At 32.8% G+C, this 16,333-nt stretch overlaps 1 protein-coding gene across 11 annotated transcripts in view; it reads right to left on the bottom strand.

The window, feature by feature from the left end:
* The window catches only part of LOC105257906 (phospholipid-transporting ATPase ID), a 46,128-nt gene that overhangs the window by 1,697 nt on the left and 28,098 nt on the right, over positions 1 to 16,333 (bottom strand). For 5 of the 11 annotated variants that reach the window (XM_025411947.1, XM_025411949.1, XM_025411951.1 and 2 more), the window contains 12 exons: positions 11,493 to 12,016; positions 7,430 to 7,955; positions 6,383 to 6,441; positions 5,951 to 6,163; positions 5,501 to 5,706; positions 5,257 to 5,412; positions 4,427 to 5,069; positions 3,627 to 3,806; positions 2,169 to 2,910; positions 1,858 to 2,050; positions 637 to 785; positions 224 to 576 (listed from right to left, as the gene is read on the bottom strand). In XM_025411947.1, coding sequence (XP_025267732.1) covers positions 224 to 576; positions 637 to 785; positions 1,858 to 2,050; positions 2,169 to 2,910; positions 3,627 to 3,806; positions 4,427 to 5,069; positions 5,257 to 5,412; positions 5,501 to 5,706; positions 5,951 to 6,163; positions 6,383 to 6,441; positions 7,430 to 7,955; positions 11,493 to 11,630 — 3,558 coding nt within the window. In that variant the 5' untranslated portion in view covers positions 11,631 to 12,016. Of the gene's footprint in view, positions 1 to 223; positions 577 to 636; positions 786 to 1,857; positions 2,051 to 2,168; positions 2,911 to 3,626; positions 3,807 to 4,426; positions 5,070 to 5,256; positions 5,413 to 5,500; positions 5,707 to 5,950; positions 6,164 to 6,382; positions 6,442 to 7,429; positions 7,956 to 11,409; positions 12,017 to 16,333 lie in introns of those variants that run through there. The other 6 variants (XM_025411954.1, XM_025411953.1, XM_025411952.1 and 3 more) reach the window with 6 other exon arrangements.

Here is a 16,333-nt window from a genome sequence, read left to right on the forward strand (position 1 = left end):
TTGGTTATAATTTTAATCACTCGCAATACCTCTACTATTTTCTAGAATATATTATCAGTAAAATTATTAAATTCATATTCCAAATATCTCGACTTTGGAGAAAACTCTTACAAAGGAGTATTATAGATCATATTCGCCTTTGAAACATCATTTATTTTTTCAATTGTATTTCTTTTTTTCATTATTATAATACAATAATGTACAAAGTTTCCAAATGTCTTACCTGTGCGCTGAATCCACAGAAGAAGGCAAACCAGATGTGACAGAGAGTAAATGCAAAATTTTTATAAAAAAAATATCTAAGGAATTTACTCATTCTGTAGTATGACCATCTGCCGTGGACCAGAAGTAATCTTTCTAAAAACCTAAATTGTCCTATCGAATAATCCGAGGCCAACACAGCTTGCAATCCTTCCTGCCCGCTAATACCAACGCCAATGTGAGCCGTTTTTATCATCGAGACATCATTGGCGCCATCGCCAATTGCCAGAGTTACCGCGGATTTATTTTTCTTAATCAATTCAACGACCATTGCTTTCTGCAGTGGTGTCACTCGACAACATATTACAGCTTTACCTATAAAATTCGTATTATATTAAATATTTATTCTATATAATATGAACGATTCAAACTTACATTGACTGGATACTTCTAAAAAAGGTTGTTCCAGTTGTGGATGCAACGCATGAACCAAAGAATGTCCATTGATAACCACTGCAAATCCTGTTGAATGCTCCATTTCATGTTCATCCTGTTCATCCCTAGGATTGTATTCTGTATCACTGCTGTGCAAAGAAAAGAGCTTTCAAACAAAATGTGGTTATTTCAAAAAAAATAAATAATAATCTGGTGCTCATTTAACGAGCTCGAGCTTCATTAAATTCATGTAAGATATAATTGTAACAAAAATTAAATCAATCAATAGTTATAAGAAAAGATAGATAATAAATCGCAATCTTATCATTAATAAAACAACAGGAAATTTTGAAACTTTACATTGTTAAAAATAATGTACGTTAATCATAAATGATACACAGTGTGTTATATTAATAACTACAGATACAAGAGAACGTGACACAAGCAACATACAAATTATGTTAATATATGATATCACTAAAATTATATTATTAAGCATACAGAAAGAGAAGGAGTGAATATCAAGCATCATGATAATTCTCAGTTATCTATAACTATAAATATATCACTAAATCGTAGAATACCTCAGATAATATATGTGCAGTATCTGAAAAATATCTGAAGTGATTTAAAAAGTCAGATTTCTACCAGTCAACCTATTATTCTAAACAATTTGATTATATTGCTGATTATATTACAACAATAATGTAGCAAATCGCGATATTTTTGATAGTTGCAAGATATATAAAAGATAATTTTGTAATGCTTTGTAAATATAAAAGGTACTAAATAATACTATCAAATACATGCAAATCGTTATGTTGGATCTTTGCGATAGATAAATAGAAAATGGAATATAAAATCAATGCACATACAATAAATTAAGCGCTAATAAAATACGATCCGTCGACACATTCTTATAATTGTCCGAAAATAAATGCTAGATTATTTTTATTTTATTTTTTTTTTGAGTAATCATTATAATTTAAATTACATTGCAAGATTCACTAGCTTGAGTATAAAGCATAAGAGTCTCCTGCAATTAAGTACAATAAATTCTTATATAAATACAACTATATAAACATAGAAAGCATTACATGAAACATAATAATGCCACATTCATTGAGAGATCAGTTTTTCTTTTTTTTAACAAATGCGTTAATCAGAATCAGCAATAGAAGAAGTTAATAGATTGTACTCCGTCTCTTTCATGTGCCTGACCTTTCCTTGTCCCACCTGAATGTGACGATGGAGAGAGTCGGCCGTTTTTGTTGGGTCGAAGCTGTCTTAATAGTATCCAAACATCGTGTTAACTGTGTCTCTACGCCGTCGTAAGTAGTGGCGTCTATGACGAAGACATCCGTGAGATCATCCGTTAGTAATTGACACGAGTAACCGATGTTGATAGCCGTCTCTGTGAAAGAATTTAAAATAAAAATGTTATTATTACTAATATATATATATATATATATATATATATATATATATATAATTCATATGTGTTATAATATTAATATTCTTCAAAAACTTACCCTGTTTATCACCTGTTAATACCCAAAGCTTGATACCAGCGAGACTCAGATTGGCAATGGTTTGAGGTACACCATCTTGCAATTTATCTTCAATGGCAGTAGCACCTAATAGTGACATATCTTTCTCTATTTCTTCATAAATTGCGTCCAGTTTGTCGTCTCTATTTTCTTGGCTTAATGCCGCTTCTTGATGACGTTGTTTCCAATTATTGAAAAAGCTTTCATCCAAATCCCTCACAGAAAGGCACAATGTTCTTAAACCTTCACCTGCAAACTTATTTAGATGATCCAATGTTTTCGTCATTATTTCTTCGCTGTCCTTTTTCAATCGCTCGTAAATAACATTATCCGCTCCTTTGCAATATAATCGAAGATGCCCATCTTTCCTCAAAATTACAGACATTCTCTTTCGTACGTTATTAAAATCCAAAATGCAGAGTAATTCATATATCTCTTTTTTTCCCATTACTTCTATCGTTATACTGTTGGGTGATCTTTCTTTGAAAACAAAGCCAAAATTTCTAGCGGCGGATACGAGAGCAGCTTCATCGGGTGACTGTGCTTGGTATTCAATCCTGCCATTTTTCTCTTCTGGCATAACAGTGTGACAGAGCGCCAGCAATCTGAAAAAACTGTGGACATCCTGATTCTCTCTTTTCACGGCTTCAAGCAATGCAGGATCATAGAACTTGAAGTCTGGTTCGTAATCCTTGTTAAACGAGAAATCCAAAGGTGGCATTGTCTGCAAAGTGTGCAACAACAAGATTTTTCAAAAATTAGATTATTTACTTATATTTACGTATTTTACAACGAAGTTAGTTGTGAAAAGAGAAAATTAATCTATTAATTAATTAAAGAAAAATCGAAAATCTTATTATTGTTAACAAAGAAAGAAAAAAAACTAAACGGAAAGCTAAAGATTTCATATGTATTACTCAAAATAATATACTTTATCTTTATAAAAATAAATTTCTTAAAAAACACAAATTTTATATATATATATATATATATATATATATATATAAAATTTGTGTTTTTGTAATATACATATATGTTTTTAGTTGAATTACTTCTGAAACATATATGTATATTACGAAAAAATTGTGAAAGAAATTAATCTTAATAATCCATTAATATAATAGAAAAAATAAAAGAAAATGATACAGAGCATATTTATTTTATAACACGAAGTTCTAACATGCAAGAAAACACAAATGAAATATAAATATAGTTTATAAGTTATCAATACAAACACGATTGAGATACGAGTTATTTTATTGAATAACAAAGATACTAGACGCTTTGACTTACATGATATTGTGTGTGATATAGAATGCAACGATAAACAGATGATATTGAATGTGATGTATACAATTGCAATGAGATAAAAGCAAACAGATAAAAGCGATAGCATATACAGATTTCGTGACAAGAGGTGCTAATTATCAACATGCGTACTGAAGACTTGTGTGGAATCTTTGGACTGCCGTTGATGCCAGGTTCCGGTGTTGTATTGGATACTATGTCTGCTTGTTCCAGAAGACGTACATTTGGACCACTTAAAGGTGTATAAACTGGACGTACAAATTCTTGTCCGTTCTTCCATCGCATCGTTGGTGTTGGAACAGCTCTGTCCGTCTATACATGCAGCACACACATGCTAAGTGATGTATATGAAATCTCTTGCAAAGTTACGACCATGATACGTATTGAGATTAAATTTGCATATAATTACAAAACATCGTGTATGATTAAAAGAAGAGTCACAACGTATATCGACATTCAGGAATAGTCTACAAATTATATAAGCATGTAAAACAATGTGCAAGGACACTTTCAAATGATTGTATATACTAGTGATATATGTTTTAACGTGGTTTGTTAAAACGATTGCAAAAAAAATATATTTTATAGTTTCTTCTATAACTATTGTATATCAAAAAATTATATTAAATAAAAAAAATTATAATAAAAGAGAATATATAATATTAGAAAAATATTATCATTATTAAATATCATACTCCCAATGCAATATGATTCTTTTATACAATAACAAAAAATTTTAGCAGAAGCATATATGACTAATATTCTTTTCGCGCAATATTGGAAGCATAGCTATATAATGCGGATAAAGAATTGCTCTTATCTTGATCAATATAATTATATATAATTTTATAAGTAACATGAATGTGTAGCACGTACCCTATCATCAGCATCGAGAATCATAGATCTTCGCCTTAATAAAAAAAGCAACTCACCTCGCTCAAATCGATGACCTCGCCAGTAACTTCATCGATGATGTCGCCATAACATTTTCCCGCCACAGAACACTTGTTGAAAGTCATTATGTTCTGCGTCAATGTTCCGGTTTTGTCAGAGAATATATATTCTATTTGGCCCAGCTCTTCGTTTAACGTAGTAGTCCTAGCTTTAGCATGTGTTTTTGTGGGCGCGTAATACATTTCCTCATCCCAATTTATCAAAAATGATTGAACAAATCGAATAACTTCGACACTCACATACAAACTGATTGGCACCACTGTGTTCAATACGATAGAGTACGAAAAGAACACGAGTAGAGCGATCACTGTGGCACCGGTTATAGGCTCGCTCGGCACTAATGAGTCCCACGGCAGATACGTTTGAAAATAACGCCCTACTAAACTTTCCCAAATACCACAGCCGACCATACAGAATAGACATAAGGAAAGTAAAAAAAACACTATTCCGATGATGAGAAGATTCAGCAGCCTATCTATAGAGGTCCTCTTAAATTTGGTCTTCCCTGAGTTTTGCATCAATTTGGTATCCTTGCCTGCAAAGATCACCATGCCATAGCACCACTGCGTGTTCCTGAGAACACAGCCTCGTAAAATAATCTTGTCGTTATCCAATGCGTATCTGCAATATTTGCCGAACATTAACGACGCCATTTCTCACCTGATATAAATGATAGTTAAATAAACTTGATATGCGCAAAACAAGAACCAGTTATCTCCAGTTTACGCAAGAGACATGATCTTTTGCGGAATATTCCATTTAAGATTCTCGGTTCTCGTTTTGTTCTATTTGCGATATTAAATCTTACCTTTGTCCTCTCCACGTGAGTGTTCCATCGAATTTATTTAATAAATTATTCGGGGTTTCGCAAACAATTTCTCCATCGAATTGGCCGATCAATTCGTGATTATCCATCATCTCGGCAGTTTCGGGCAGACACTGACGACACTTCAAATTCGTCTCCCTACGCAAATTTCACAGATTATTATAACGGTCCGTCTCTATAAATATATGCTTAATCGTGTATAATTAAACAATTTTGTAGATTATACCCGTCCAATTCTGCTGTTTCGATGTAACAGAGGCCGTTCGGTTCGCTCGTTGTCAAGAGCAGAACGTCCGCTGCGACAAACTGATCGTTCTCCATTCTGATTACATCGCCTACTTGGACTTGCGACCATTTTTCCTCACGAAGATTAGTACCCCGTAATGTTCGGGATTTCCTATTATTTACTTGAGAATCGTTGCTATGCCGTTGCTAAAAATTAAAATTATCACATCAAATTTTTTTTTCAAATATTCTACTCTATTTTTCTCTAGGTATCAAAAGTTAATCGTTTCTTTATTTCTATATTTTTTATAAATAACTTTATACTTATATATAATTTTACAACTATTGATATTTGTTATGATACTAGTTTTAATATTTAATTATTCTTGTCAATTTTCACAAAATATAGCGAAAAATAACGAGAAAATTAATGATGAGAGAAGAAACTTACAAAGTCGTCGTAGGCATCTTTGACGGCAGTGAGCGTGAGTACCCCTATAAGCGGTATGGCTGTAGTGATAGGGGTTAAGGAGGATATGGCGGGGATCATCTGAAGCACCAACAGACATAGGAAGTAAAAGTTAGCGAGCCGTTGAAACTGCTCGAACAAATTCAATGGTAGGAACGTCAGAACCGAATACTTGGACGTCTTGATGTAATTATTCTGTAAAACAATAAAAATATTCGTATGTAATATTTTTATCATCTTAGACATAAAATTTTTCTTTATAACAATATTTAATATTTTTAATTTTTCGAATTTTACACACACCAGACTCTAACAAAATAGTAAGTATATAATAAAAATATATAATAATAAATATAATAGTAAGTAAAATGGTAAGTATATAATAATAAATATAAGAAGATACTTTTTTCTTACCGCATAATTAAATTGTGAGTTGTACTCGCGATTATTGGCGCGAATCCGCCTCTCTGTTTCTGTAAAAATGACACAAACAACAAAACACTTATTGCAGGTATAGCTCTATATATAAGAAAATAATCAATGATTCTCATTAGATATATGTAAGTTATCATCCGCACTGCATCGAAAAATATATTGTAATAAATTAGAATTAGATTAAAAATATTAAGAAAAAAAACAAAAGTTTATATGAAAAATACAATTTAAATAATCGTGAAATGGAAGACATAATTGTTCGATTTTTTTCGTAGTTAATTTCGTAGTTAACTAGTTAATCTATAACGTATTGCTTTACACACGCTTATTATTATATATCTACTGCGGCAGTGCTACATAATTGAATAAACTATTAATCGTTGGCTCGTCATGCGAAATATGGCAAAGTACAGTACGGTATTGCCACGAAGAACGATCGAATCGATCTTACATAGCAGCCACATCTCGCTATCACGTGTTCATGAAAAGTACGTGGGTGTTACGTATACACTCGTATTTTATTTATGGAATTTAATAAATTATTCGAATGTCTAAGGCGCGGAACCTTGATAGTCACAAAGTATACGGTAGCTAAAACTTGCATTAAAATAACATTGATCGTTGCATCTATTGCGTAACATGCGCATGCACTATTCTGTTCGCGATAATTACGTCGAGAAAAGTGACATAAATATAAATACAACATGTCAATTAAATGGAACGCGTACACAGCCGGTGCCAAATTACGACTGTGTCAAGGAAACACTCCATTTCCTCTTTCTAATAGCCTCTAAAAAAACAAATAAACAAACAAATTTTAAAATAAAGAATCGCTTATAATAGATTATAATAATTTATGTGAGCGAGACATTTTCTCTATAGATATCAACATTTCATATAACACAAAGATAAAACTATATGCATAAGTTAGTATAGATATCGCAACCACGCTTCGGACCTTGACTGAGACCAGCGGTGCAACTCCCAGGAAAAAAAAACCCGGCAATCCTGTTCGTGGGAACTCACCGCTGGAGAAGAAGGACGTGCTACGACCGATGCACTCGGTGGCGGGTGGCGAATTCGGCGGCACCGATGAGGAAGACGAGGCGGCGGTGGCGGACCGGTATCTGGTGCCCTTCCATATCACCAACTTGCCCAACACTGTCAGCAAAGATTCCCGTAAGGTGTTGTGCCGGCTACCGCCACCCAGACTACTGGATGAATCCCTCTTCGAGCACTCGCCCACCGCCTCGACCTCATCGGACGACGAGGCGAGGGTGAGCGCATGTGACCGCTGTTGACCGCCGCTACCGATCGTCACCTCCAGCTGTGGCTGCTGCAGCTGCAGCTTGCTCCGCTGTTGCGTTTTCCGCCGTTTCTTCCGTTTCCTGCGGCCGTTACCACCGCCACCAACGCCGCCGCCGTCGTCGTCTTCCTCGGCTTCCTGCGTCGAACATCTGCGGCTACCTGCCTCGCTGCTCCTGGATGTCCTCGCAGTACCACGACGTATCGTCGCATCTGCTAATTCGGTCTCGTCGTCGTAATCCTTCACCTTATGGTCGCACGACATGAATACATTCGCGTTACTCGATTCACGTTCAAGGACGAGTAGAAACGATCGGTCGAGGACACGCCGTTTGGCACGATAGATGCGCTTTTTCGTGTCTATTACTTTTCATGATCATGGATAAGAACGAGAATTCCTACTATTTGTTACGTGTGGATCATTTATAGGAATAAAGAAACGAGGATACAGGATAAAAATTATCACAAATTAATATCTTGAATACGAGAAGAATATTATCTCATTAATATAGAATTGTTTGAAAAATAAAAAGAATTATTAATTGACATCAAGATTTATATATATATATTATTATATTATATATTTTTAATATATAATATAATAATATATATATAAAAATCTTGATGTATATATATTATTATATTAATATCTTGATGTATATATATTATTATATTATATATTTTTAATATATATTAATTAACATCGAGATTTTTGTACAGATTAAATATTAAATACTCTTATACTGATTATATAGTCAGACTACTTAGCGACTATTGATGCAACTATTTGATTTAAATTTCAAAGTATACAATAGGATTAAATTAGGCGCCGTTTACTCCTACAAATCTTGTTTGTGTCGACGCTTAAAAATAAATCGACCACTTTGAGAAGCCTCGCAAGACTTCAACATTATCTCACGATATTGCATTTCTATAAAGATCGCGTAAAAATGAAGAATGATTATTAAAAGAAATCCAAGATAAGACCTTCCTCAAATAAATCTGTCTTATTCATATAAATTATAAACTTAATATTACTTAATTTATTATATATATGCAATAAATAAATATCGATGAGGATATTGATAATTTCGATAATTAAGAAAATTAATATAATTTTATACGCGTGTATCTTGATTGCAAAAGTAACCACCGTTGTAATATACTCTTCATGCGCGTAACTATCGATTACATTGTGTGTACTACTTTAGCAGCAATTTACCCGATTCATAAAATAAACTCGCCGAAGATCGTGGGTGCTCTAGAAAACGCGTGAAAAGCAGCGTGGCATGTACAAGTATAGATCGCGACACGCGTGCATGAAAACATGTCACGGACAAAGTAAATCAAGACTTTTTCCGGTAAACCTTTCTCGCGATAAAGCTTCAGTGCATCGATAGACGTAATAAAAGTTAAATGTCTATAAGAACTTTATTGAGCTATAAGCCATGACACTATGCACTTATCGCCTTTGACTTTTTTTCTCCGCGGAAAACATGAAAGAATTTGTCAAAGTTTACGATGATGAGAGATACCAAAATATTATGCACTCATGTTAGTGTTGAAATGCATTTCTTAAATAATAAAAATTGTAAAACTTAGTGCGAGGAATTTTTTCATAATTTTTTCTTTTAATATTTATATAAATTTATCGGTTTATTATATTATTATTGTTTTCTATTTATTTTTATTATTGTTAATATTACCTTAATTTAAAAATATTAAAGAAATATTTTTCATCTATCTTTTCAGTAATTTTGATATGTTGACGCTACATTAAGTGAAATGGTCGTTAATAGTTGAAAACGTGTACGGAGTTTGCTTGACCAAACTGTCTAAAGATTTGACTGACTGGCTCAAATGCTCCGACTTACTCTCGCAAGCTGGTTCGAAGTCACATGCGATAGCAATTTCACATGTAACAAGATTGAGCTTGCATTTAAAAAAATACACGACGATTAGACGACTAAAACTTCACGAAAAAAATTAAATCGAAAAAATATATTTTATATATATAAAAAAAAAAAAAATATATATATATATATATATATATATATATTTTTTTTTAAATGTATTTTCCTCATAAAAATTTGCATGTATTCAATAATTAAAATATTTACGTAGATATCGTCGTGATAAAATACGAATGGTCTGACTAAAATGAACGATAAAATGTGATAATAATCAAAACTAATAATAAGGATGGTAATGGGAATCAGGATGGATATGTGTCATGTTAATCTTGCAAATTACTTGGCAGACATATACGTTTCGTGATATGTAATAACACAATCATGTTCATCCACAAAGTCACGTTCAAAGCGCATTACTTGTCAAACAGCACGCGGGCCAGCGAACGGAAGTCTATTGCATAGTATCGAAAGTTGCATAACTCTTTAGCATCGGCGTTGCGTACTTGAAAAGTCAAATTGCTCTTCCAACAAGTTGTTTTCAACTTGCAATAGGATAAAATTGAATTTTTTATACATCTTGGAAAGGCCAAAAAATACCGAATTTATACATATGCTATACAGGGTTTTTCATAAGTGGTAGGCAAAATTTTAGGAATGGATTCCTCATGCTTAGAGAAGGAAAAAATGTTAATCAACATAGGTCCGGAAATGATTAATTTTTGAGTTATTAAGATTTTTGTAATACAAAGTTTTGTCTCATTTTTCGTTTAGAAGTCCTTTTATAGGCATCAACAATGTTTTTCAGGCTGCCGAACTTGAAAAACATTGTTGATGCCTGTAAACGGACTTCTAAGACGAGAAATGAGACAAAATTTTGTATTACAAAAATCTTAATAACTCAAAAACTAATCATTTCCGGACCTATGTTGATTGACTTTTTTCCTTCTCTAAGCATGAGGAATCCATTTCTGAAATTTTGTCCACCACTTATGAAACATCCTGTATACTAAATTATAAATATATAATATATACTAAATTTTGTAATATTTTGTAACATATGGAACTATATTTTGTAACATTTTAAAATTGCATTCAATATATCCAGTAAAATTATAAATAAAAAATAATCAAATATTTTTGAAAGTTGCATAATATATATCTATTAAAAATTATACTTTGCATCAGGTTATGCAACAGATTAATGTAATTATAATTAAATTATATAAGTGTTTAATTATTAGTTTACATAAACAGGTCATATGTAATCATAAAATCATATATTTACCATAAAATATGCTTGCTAAAAGCTGGTTGATTAATCTGTCTTTAGAAAAAATGTATATGTTGTCGCGTATATATTTTTCTTATTTAATTAAAAACTATTCAATAAGAATATAATTTACTAATTCGCCCTATATATTAATATTAAATAAAAGAAAACTAAAATTTTAATACTTCGAAATTTTCTATTTGTTTGAATCCTTTTAAAGAAAGATTCCATGATTCCATAGTTTCTCTAAATTAGAAATGTCACATAAGATAAAAGGACAAAAATTAAGCAGTTAATTCGTTTGGATTCATAAAAAAATTCACTATTATCTATTACTATTATTATTCAGTATTATTATTCAGTATTAAAATTTCGTCCGCAATTGCTCAACAATTGTATCATCGAATACATCGCATTTTCTCGAACACGATTTCCTTGTTATCCCGGAAACAATTCTTTTTCATCTGTCTCGCGGTGACTTCCGTTCGTCGCGTCCTCGAGAGGGGTTGAGGACTCACCTCGAAGACCTCGAGTTCCAGCGTGTCGACCTCGACGCTCATCGTCTATCCTACGCAAACTATAAATCCTCTATAAGGCCAACCTCTTCTGCCACCTTCGGGCACCTGAGCCGCGCCGCCGCCGGCGGCGAGACGACCTCGTCCCCCCCGCTTCGCGCTTCGCCTTTTACATAGTTCTTCCACCTGGGGCCCACCACCGTCTTCTCGTCTTCGCGGATCATTGCGGGACCGCATTAGTCCGCCAGCTGGCCCCTCGTGATCCGAAATCCACCGTGCCCAGCCACAGCACCACTACTGGACTGCCTCTCGTATCGGCGATCCAGTTGTCCGATCGACATTCTCTCGGGGGGTTCGAATCACTCGAAACCCCGTGCCCGATGCTCACCACGCACAAAGCGTAAATGTTTTTCACCCGGTAGAACACAGTTGTCCGCAGTTGTCCGTGAGAAGAAATTTTGTCAGGAAATTTTGTCGAATCTTCTCGATTTCCATAAACGCGTCACGGAAATCTGGATTTCCGGAAGTTTTGCCCGTTTTGCCGAACACAGGAAAACACGATCTTCCTGCGACGAAGCCTTGAAACATTTCCTCGATGCGATCGCTACGCCTATATATAAACATGTGATCGTGATTGAGAATTGTGCAAGGAGAAAGATCATGTCATCGATAACGATGGAAGAGATGCGATCGGAATTATTCACACGGGACGATGCCACGACTCGACATCACTAATCGTCCCTTGCGGTCGATTTTTGGAGACTTTCCAAGTGAAGATTAATCGTTACAATAACGAGGAAATTTAAAGTATGGACCTGTAGCGAAATTTATCATTTATTATCAGAAATATTGCTTCTATATTATAACTTTTTGAAAAAGAAGATATTTATTTATCAATAAAATATATTTTCGCAAATAGATCAAAATTAGAGCTTGCACAAATTATATTCTACAAATTATAATCTTTCTCTTTTTAATTATCTTATATAATCTTGGAATTTTAAAGATTAGTTCAAGCTAGCGCCAAATTATCATGTATAGAAAAAAAGAAACGGCATATTATTATTATTATTATTATTATTATTATTATTATTATTATTATTATTATTATTATTATTATTAATATTATTCTTATATTGAATAATGCGGTTAGACGAGTTATCTAATACTTTCCTGATTTCTGTTATCAAAGAAACAGGAAATGGAATCCAGCCAGATTATTTTATTTGGAGTATTAATTTAGGACTAATTAATATACTTAATAAATTGAGTTATTATAATTTTATCCAGAAATAAAAGTAATAAGAACAATATTTGTCTTCTTACAAAATTTAAAAAATCTAGAAAACAAACGAACTTATGAAAACTATTTAAAATAGGAAAAAGATTATTTTAATATTTAGATAAGATATTTATTTAATAGTTAGAATACCATATTTTTTCGGATTAATTATAATTTATAAATAAAACAAAAATTTTGGCGAAAAAACTTTTCTCAGCAAATTATTATTTTTCCAAATAAACAAATAAATAAAATAGTTAATAGACAACTAAACTATCAAACTAAATAGGCAAATGGAATTTATAGAAATACGAGACATAATAGACATAAAGAAATAGCTTTCTATATCCGACACGTATTTATCATATATATTGAACTATTCTTAAACTTAAATAGACATTTCTTTCATCCTTGCGAAAACATGTCACAGAAAAGGATTGCAACGCACACTTATCCACCCACGTATAAGCTAAGTGCCACGTTTGTATGTCAGTAACCGGAGATGTTCATAATAAGCGGATGACGGTGCAGTATCCTGTTTTCTAAAACCATTTCTGACTAATTCTAGATGGTACGCCTATGAAATCAGTTGCCTATATTATTTACGCGTAAATAATAATTGACCATTCTCGAAACCGGCGCATTCGTTCCGCTTGCAGATTAGAATGACCCATTGGATAAGTAATAAGATGGCACAATCGTGAATTGTGAAAAGACGCCTGCACTTCCATCTCGTCTGTAACAAGTTTATCGCGACTAATGGAAGTGCAAAAAAACATAAAAATTTAAGATTACTTATTCGTGGGCGATTTCTAACAATAAAATTTAAAAAAACAGACAAAAAAAACGATTCTTCATTAAAAAAGTTAATTAAAAGTTTTATTTTTTTTTATTAAAGTCATCAATATCAAATTTATCTCAAAAAAATAAGAAATATAAAAATGAATTTATTAATGTATGCATGTATTTTTTAATGTAATTAATAAATATAATAAAAATTTTTGAGAAAGTATTCGTCAAGACCAAAAATATTCTCACGAAGTGTACTTTGACGAACGCAAATCCTTCGAAAAATAGCGTCCTTGATCTCTGAATACTAAAATGATGTCATCGTTCACCAAAGTCGCCGCTTCTGTTCTCGTGTAGCAGCAAAAATACCCGGGCTTCCTCCCGAAATAATGGCGAACGGATTTTATAGTGGCCGTGCGTATGCGAACCCGACATTTTCAAACATAACGATGCCGAACCCAGTTAACCATACCGAAAGAATATAAGAATAAAACGGACGGCTGTTACATAAGATATAATAGTGCTCAGTCAGAAAATCGTTTCCGATATAGTATCAAAGTATCATCGAGGGTAATAATGTGTTACCTAACAAATATCCGCTGATAATATTCAATGCGTCAAAACTAAAAGAAAAGACGTCATGTATTATTTTATGTTGAATTATATATACATACATTTGAAAAGAAAAATATCAATTTTTAATCCTTTGTAATTGTTTACTTAATTAATTTTTTAAGTTGAATAAAAAAGATGTTATATATATATATATATATATATATATATATATATTAATTAAAAATAAATACTAATTCTACATAATAATTAAAGCAATATATATTAAAATAAACAAAATTAATATTTATTGTTTTTCTTTTTGCATTAACTATATATTTTCTACTTAACGCGCTTAAGTTTAGATCTTTTAGTGAAACCAGCTGTCGGTTTTCTCACTCCGAGGACTCCTACACAAATCATTCTATACTCATAACGCTAAGTATAGAATGATTAAACATGCGAGTACGGATGTGGATGTACGTTCGTCATAATTAGTTCCAAATCTTAATACCTCTAACAAGGTATGACGCGAAAGTCTACTGGGGGCTTTCAAGATCTCGTCTAAATTTTATCTGGAAGCACAGTTTTCGGCGATAATAGAGTCACGAGCGAGTACTCCACTTCCCACATTTAAATGCATTAGCGTGATTCTTTTCACCGTTATAGCAAATTGTTATCCTGATTTATTATATAAGGCAGATTACTATATTTTTATTCAAATTTATATAAATATTTATGTTACTTTTATTCGATAAAGGGAAATCAGGCACTTTCTTTGAGAATCATACATGCCAGAGATTAAATAAATTGCAGTTAGGCCAATATGGGCAATAATAGCATAACGACGAATTTTCTCTATAAACATCAATTAAAGCTGAGATTTAATTGATTCTCCATCTCATAGGAAGGAAATAGAATATATTTCGAAGACATTCTATCCTGCACGAAAACAAAAGTTTAATCTGGTCGAAAACGTGAGTGATAAAAAAAGGAAAAAGAAAGTTCGGAGCAATTTCGAGGTGTCAGCTTGCGACCGAAATACATCCATTTATTTTTTCCTCTTCGCGCACGCGTCATGTATTTATTTCCCTCCTCAAAGAGAATTTTACGAGTGCGTACGCAGGGCACCGTTTAATCATAAAATAACCGAGACTGTCATCGATATATCTAGATCGCAACTCGATGGGAATTAAATTACAAAAGTGCTGGAGTTACTGTTTTGTTATCGATGATTGGCGATATCGCGTCTCGATGACAAAATGCCGATACATCGATACGAAAGCAACGTGAAATGGAAATAAACGTAACGTGTTCTTATCGCTTACATCATCGACAATTCAACATCATCGTGACAATTTCCGGCATTCGAGACTTGTTGTGAAATTAAAAAGTGGCAGAATCTTTTGCATGTGTGTGCTGCAAATTTAGATAAAAAAATTAATATCATTCTCAAGATTTCCGATAGTTTGAAAAAAATTAGCATTGCGACTCAATCATAAAATAAAATGATGCAATAGATATATCGATACGTGAGATTAATATTGTTTATCTTCATCATCGTATAAAAGTTTCTCAAAAATACGAAATCCTAGATACGCGCTTGAACGCTAGATACGCGCGTGAAAAGAAGATTCAAGAGAGAGTGAGAGAGAAAGAGATCCGACATAGTCGCGCATTCTTATTGTATTATACTCTTATGCATCGTCACTTTTTGCAGCATCTGATTGCGAGATCCGTTACGCAACTTGTATCATTTTATGCGCGAAGCATGAGTGAAGCACTTCGAAAAACACGAGCAATATATAATGCTGACTATAGAACTTTTTTGCACTTCTAACGTTGCACCGTAGTAACGGCGGTGTGTATTCGATAATTGGCACTCGACCAGGGCGCCCTGTCATTCGTTTCAATTATCCTGCTTTGTTGATGATACAGCCGGTTCTATACACCCACACGAATAGCGCATACTGATAATGAGTCAAGCGTCTTTTTTTGTCTCCCCCCCGACAATGCAGCTGTATGATAATGAGAAATGCTATGATTGCGTTGCACGATGATGTAACGTAAATCCATTTGGATTAACGATTATTCTAGATTACAAAAATACTTAAATCCCTTAATGTTTCTCAAAAGCAAATTTATTATCTTTATAAACAAAAGCAGACACTACTTTTGTCTCATATTTTTTTTCAAACTAAATAATCCATTTAATTAAAATTTTGCTTGATACAATATTTGCTTGATAAATGTAACTAAGATTCAATATATTAATTTCAATAAATTAATTTCAAATTGTAGAAT

Source organism: Camponotus floridanus, unplaced genomic scaffold (genome assembly GCF_003227725.1).
Source record: "Camponotus floridanus strain SB8 unplaced genomic scaffold, Cflo_v7.5 scaffold46, whole genome shotgun sequence".
In the NCBI taxonomy this organism is placed as follows: Eukaryota; Metazoa; Arthropoda; class Insecta; order Hymenoptera; family Formicidae; genus Camponotus; species Camponotus floridanus.